At 54.0% G+C, this 6,416-nt stretch overlaps 1 protein-coding gene across 1 annotated transcript; it reads left to right on the forward strand.

The window, feature by feature from the left end:
* Nucleotides 1-633: 633 nt before the first annotated feature.
* LOC108540003 (cAMP-dependent protein kinase catalytic subunit alpha-like) lies at nt 634-2,252 on the forward strand (the record flags this gene model as incomplete). Its single annotated transcript, XM_017888985.1, has 3 exons — nt 634-864; nt 954-1,049; nt 1,143-2,252. Coding segments are annotated over 3 exons (552 nt in total), but the record flags the coding sequence as incomplete, so codon positions are not given.
* Between the last annotated feature and the right edge of the window lie 4,164 nt (nt 2,253-6,416).

Genomic DNA, 6,416 nt, shown 5'->3' on the forward strand with positions numbered 1-6,416 from the left:
AGCTACTCAGGAGGCTGAGGCAAAAGAATCACTTGTTTCCAGGAGGCGAAGGTTGCAGTGAGCCGAGATTATGCCACTGCACTCCAGCCTGGGCAACAGAGCAAGACTCCATCTCAAAAAAAATAATTAAAAAAAAAATATATATATATATATACACACACACACACATATCTACATACACACAGAGGTGAGGTCTTGTCTATGTTGCCCAGGCTGGTCTCGAACTCCTGGGCTCAAGTGATCCTCCCACCTGGACCCTCCAAAATCCTGGGATTACAGGGGTGAGACACCGCGCTGGGCCAAATCCCTCTCTTGACACATCACCTCCCCGCCAAAGGCAGTTGTCCTTTCTGACTTCAAACACCGTGCCTTTGTTTTGTCTGGGCGTGGACATGATATAAATGGAATCATTCATGTTCTTTTGTGTCTTCTTTTGCTTTAACATAGTCAGTTTGAAATGCAGCCACGTTGTTGAGTGGATGCATGGGCTGTCCTGTTGGCAGTGGTGGTGGTGAGTGGAATTCCATTATATGACTATAGCTCAGTCTGTGATTCCATTCTCCTGTGGGTGGACCTACAGGCTATTTCCCATGTCGGGCTATCTAAGAATCAGGTGCCTTGCGTTTCTGACAGCTGGACTGGAGGTGTCTTCCTCTGGGGAAGGCTCTGCAGGGCCACCTGCTGGACCATTTTGGGGCATGGCCACTGACATTCACCTCTCCATTTGTCCCCATCAGCGAGCCCCATGCCCGTTTCTACGCGGCCCAGATCGTTCTGACCTTCGAGTATCTGCACTCGCTGGATCTCATCTACAGGGACCTGAAGCCGGAGAATCTGCTCATTGACCAGCAGGGATACATTCAGGTGCCCACCAGGCTGGGCGAGGGGCAGCCCCGGGGAAGCCGTGGCCTGGACCCTCCCTTCCTGCCAACTGCCTGTTCTTGTGCCCACAGGTGACAGACTTCGGTTTCGCCAAGCGCGTGAAGGGCCGCACTTGGACCTTGTGCGGCACCCCTGAGTATCTGGCCCCTGAGATTATCCTGAGCAAAGTAGGCGCCTCCCCAGCCCTCCCCTTCCCCTGAGGCCGGCTCTGCTCTCCTGCTCGCCCCCTCCTCACCCTGTGCCCCCCCATCTTGCTCCAGGGCTACAACAAGGCCGTGGACTGGTGGGCCCTGGGGGTTCTTATCTATGAAATGGCCGCTGGCTACCCGCCCTTCTTCGCAGACCAGCCCATCCAGATCTATGAGAAGATCGTCTCTGGGAAGGTGAGGTCCGGCTGCGGGGACACAGTCCTGGAAGAAACAGACCCTTCCCTGCTCACCCGTCCTACTCCCTGGGGAGCCCTGCTTGTTGTCAGAATAATCTAGAAGTTCCTTAAGTCAGGCCAGGTGGTGAAGCTGGACGCACTGGCCACACTGAGGCCAACACCTCAAGCCCCCCTCGCTGTCCAGCCCCAACCCCACGTTCCAGAATCCCAAGGGCTTCCAAAACCCCAAGCCTCACAGGAACTTCTTGGCCGCAGAACACAAACCGCCCTGCCAGGCAACCCTCCTTGTCACTCCTTGTCCCAGTTAGTGTGAGTTTTCACAAATTCCAAGGCAGAAAAACCAGTGTATTTGGTTCCTGTTCCCAGGTGCTGTCCGCAGCCTCACCAAGGAGTGCTCTCACTTAACGTTTACAGCCCATGCTTCCTCTCCCAAACCCAGACTTGCCTAACTGAGGGTTCGGATGAGGGGTGCTGAAACCATCTCAGCTCACATCTATGACAGGTGCAAAGTGCCCGCCATCCACCGGGCCCTAGAATCCCCCCATCAGTCACACCCTGAGATGGTGGCACCCTCTGCAGGAGAGGTGAGGAAACAGGCTGGGAAAAGGGATGTGTCTTGGCCAAGATCACACTTTGGTGAGTAGGTAATCATCGTAGGCACTGAGCAGGAGAGAGGTTGGGGACCCCACCTGTGCCCTCAGCTCAACCACCTTGCTGGGAAGACCCGACCATCTCCCGACTTGGTCCAGCATCTCCTACACAGGAGCTTTTGGTCGGCCCAGAGTCACGACACTGTGGTGGGAGCATCCTCAGGCTCAGCCTGGGCCCCAGCCCGGGCCCCAGTCCCAGCTCTGCCACTGATTGGCTTTGAAACTTTGCATTTGGGTGCAATGGCTCACGCCTGTAATCCCAGCACCTTGGGAAGTGGAGGCTTGAGGCCAGCAGTTCCAGACCAGCCTGGGTAACAAAGCCAGACCCCATCTCTTAAAAAAAAAAAAAAGCTAAAAATTAGCTGGGCATGATGGTGCGCCCCTGTACTCCCAGCTTATCAGGAGGCTGAGGCAGGAGGATCGCTTGAGCCCAGAAGTTCAAGGCTGCAGTGAGCTGTGACTGTGCCACTGCAAACCAGCCTGGGTCACAGAGCCAGACACAGTCTTTTAAAAAAATTCAGGCAAGTGGGGTGCCCGGCTGGACACATAGCATCACTAAAAGGGAAAGAGGAAGGCCTGGCACGATGGCTCACGCCTGTCATCACAGCACTTCGGGAGGCTGAGGCAGGTGGATCACGAGGTCCGGAGTTCAAGAGCAGCCTGGCCAACATGGTGAAACCCCATCTCTACTAAAAATACAAAAATTAGCTGGGCATGGTAGCAGGCATCTGTAATCCCAGCTACTCGGGAGGCTGAGGCCAGAGAATTGCTTCAACCCAGGAGACGGAGGTTGCAGTGAGCCGAGATCACGCCATTGCACTCCAACCTGGACGACAGAGCAAGACTCCGTCTCAAAAAAAGGGAAAGATGAGGCATCTGCCATGGGTGGAATAGAAACTGCCAATAAAATGGCCCAGAGTAGGCCGGGCACCGTGGCTCACGCCTGTAATCCCAGCACTTTGGGAGGCCGAGGCGGGCAGATCACGAGGTCAGGAGTTTACGATGAGCCTGACCAACATGGTGAAACCCTGTCTCTACTAAAAATACAAAAATTAGCCAGGTGTGGTGGCATATGCCTGTAATCCCAGCTACTCAGGAGGCAGAGGTTGCAGTGACCTGAGATTGCACCACTGCACTCTAGCCTGGGCAACAGAGAAAGACTCCATCTCAGGAAAAAAAAAAAAAAAAAAATAGAAAAGAAAAAGCCGGCGCGGGTGGTCAGCCTGTAATCCCAGCCACTTTGGGAGGCGGGACGGCGCGGCTCCGGGTCAGGAGATCGGACCATTCCTTGGCGACACGGTGAACCCGCGTCTCTACTAAAATACAAAAACTAGCCAGGCGAGAGGGGCGCAGTTCCTGACTGTCCCAGGCTACTTGCGGAGGCTGAGCGCAGGGAATGGCGTGAATCCGGAGGCGGAGTTGCAGTGAGCTGCAGATCCGGCCTGGTACTCCAGCCTGGGGACACAGCCGAGACTCCGCTCTCAAACAAAAACGAAAAAGAAATGGCCGAGTGGGAAAAAAAAAGAAGGAAAGACATCACAGACGATGCCCATTAGAGAAGATGCCCATGCTTCCCTTCTTTGTAGCATTTTCTAGGCTTCCCCCAACCGCTCAGTGGTATTTCTCCCTAGTGCCGCCCTGGGATATCTGCCGCACTCTGAGAGGCCATGCACAGGCCCGGAGCAGGGTTAAGGGCGCATGCAGGGTCACCAGCGTGCTAGAGGCCACGCAGGAAGCCAAGAAGTCGTTTCTTGCAACTATAACGTCAGTGATGACTTGGCTACAAGGCTGTGCGGCTCAGAGCGTATGGGGAAACTTTCAGAAGAGTTGAGCTGGGCTTTAAAGAGTGGAACGCCTTGCTATGCGAAAGAGCGGAGAGAAAAAGTTGTCATAGCATGAATATTTCAGAGTCTCTGAACCCAGCAGAGATGCTTCGCGCGGCAGGCAGCAGCAGCGCAGCTGAGCATAAGTTCTGAGTCGCAGTGCACCTGAGATGAAACTGCCCTTCCATGCCTTCAATGTGACCTTGGAAGAGCCCTGTTAACACTTCAACTTCGTTCTCCATTCTCTGAAATGGATAATGATCATGCACTTTCCTTAGGCAATGGTCTTAAAAAAGGGCGACCGCCTTTCCGCATCACCCTTGCTGGTGGATTTGTTAGAAATGCAGTCTATCGCGGCCAGCATGGTGGCTCACAGCTGTAATCCCAACACTTGAGGGAGGGCGAGGGTGGATCACCTGAGGTGAGGGTTCAAGGACCAGCCTTCCAATATGGTGAAACCTTGCTCTCTAAAATCAAAAATTAGCAGGTGTCAGGGCGTGAGGCGCTGTGATCCGCTACTCAGGAGGCCTGGACAGGAGCATTCCTTGAGACCAGGAGGCGGAGTTGCAGTGAGCCCAGGATCACCACTGCCCACTCAGCGTGGGCCTACAGAGTGAGCAGGAGTGAGCTTTTTTTTTAATGCGATTCGTTGCTTGGTGCGGTGGGCTCCGCCTATATCCCGCACTCATTGGGGCCAAAGCAGGAGGATCGGTCGACTAGGAGTTCAAGCCGCCTGGGCGATGTAGTGAGACCTGTCTCTACAAAAACTTAATACTAGCTCTTGCGAATTTTTAAGAGTTTGTTTAAAAAGAACATGCAGCACTTCTTTCGGCCCAGTTTCACTTCTAAATGCGCAAACTGCTAGTGTAGGCTCCAAGCGAGCTGCTTTTCGGATGCTGCAGGCACTCAGCTTGGAGGGGCCCCCCACCCAGTAGGCTGGTTTGGATGGAGAAAGAGGGGCCTCATGGGCTCAAGTTCAGACTTTTCCTCCCCCTGCCTTTACCCTTCCCCTCAGGTGACAGGCGCTTCCTCCCACTTCAGCTCTGACTGAAGCGACCTGCTGCCGGACCTCCTGCAGGTATATATCTACCACAGCGCTTTGGGAACTCAGAAATGGGGGTCAACGGATTATCAGAACCACAAGTGGGTTTGGCCACAACTGACTGTGATCGCCGTCTACCAGAGGAAGGTGGGTTCCTCCTTAAGCTGCTGAGGTTTGGGAGCAAGTCACGAGTTGCGGGGGACAGCCATAGTGAGAGAGAGAAGAGAATACAGGTCAGGACGCGAGCCTAGGTAGGAGCTCCCAGGCGCAGTGGGGCTCTAGAAATGGGCGTTCTGGGGTCATTTGGGCTTCCATGACCTTGTGCAGCGATGCTCTTTGGGAACATAATTTCCCTTTGATGACGTTGCGCTAATTCAGAGTTCGGCTGTTACGAGGCAATCATCCCTAATGGGTAGCACAGGCCTGAGTCGGAGGTATATCTCATTGAATGTTAGGCCTTCGTATTTTATTGTTTGTAATAATGTTATGGTTGAATGCTGCAGGTCTGGGTGATTCTTGATCCCTCTCAGGTGGAAGCTCCCTTCTACCACAGTTTAAAGGCCCGCTGGGAGATACCGGAGTAACTTTGACGATATGAGGGAAGAGAAATCGCGGTCTCCATCAGATGAGAAAGTCTGGCAGGAGTTTCTGACGTTTTAGGCGGTGTGCCTGTGCCCATGGTTTCTTTTCTTTTTTTTTTTGGCTGGGGGGGTGGGGGGTTGGATTGACAGCCAGAGGGCCCAGAGTTCCTTGCATCTAATTTACCCACCACCTCCAGGGTTTGGGGGGAGCAGGCAGCCCAGACTAGATCAGGGGCAGAATCCAGCTGCTTCCCCCTCTCCCCTTTGCCCTCCGCCCCCTCCCCCACTTTTCCCTTCCCCTTCCCCAGCCCACAGCTCCCCCAGCCCTCGCCGAGCCACCCGGAGTCCTACTTCTGCCTGTTGTTAAACGGTTTCTCAACTCCAGTCAGACCAGGTCTTGCTGGTGTATCCAGGGACAGGGTGTGGAAAGAGGGGCTCACACTTAACTCCCCACCCACACCCCCATCCCACCCAACCACAGGCCCCACTTGCTAAGGGCAAAAGAACGAAGCGCCAACCTTCCTTTCGGAGTAATCCTTACTGGGAAGGAGAGATTTTTAGTGACATGTTCAGTGGGCTGCTTGCTAGAATTTTTTTTAAAAAACAATTTAAAATCTTATTTAAGTTCCACCAGTGCCTCCCTCCTTCCTCTACTCTCACCCCTCCCATGTCCCCCCATTCCCCAAATCCATTTTAAAGAGAAGCAGACTGACTTTGGAAAGGGAGGCGCTGGGGTTTGAACCTCCCCGCTGCTAATCTCCCCTGGGCCCCTCCCCGGGGAATCCTCTCTGCCAATCCTGCGAAGGTCTAGGCCCCTTTAGGAAGCCTCCGCTCTCTTCTTCCCCAACAGACCTGTCTTCACACTTGGGCTTTGAGAGCCAGACAAAGCAGCTGCCCCTCTCCCTGCCAAAGAGGAGTCATCCCCCAAAAAGACAGAGGGGGAGCCCCAAGCCCAAGTCTTTCCTCCCAACAGCGTTTCCCCCAACTCCTTAGTTTTATTCTCCGCTAGATTTTAATGTCCAGTCTTCCCTCAGCTGAGTGGGGAGGGCATCC

This window comes from Rhinopithecus bieti, unplaced genomic scaffold, assembly GCF_001698545.2.
Source record: "Rhinopithecus bieti isolate Rb0 unplaced genomic scaffold, ASM169854v2 scaffold_19076, whole genome shotgun sequence".
In the NCBI taxonomy this organism is placed as follows: Eukaryota; Metazoa; Chordata; class Mammalia; order Primates; family Cercopithecidae; genus Rhinopithecus; species Rhinopithecus bieti.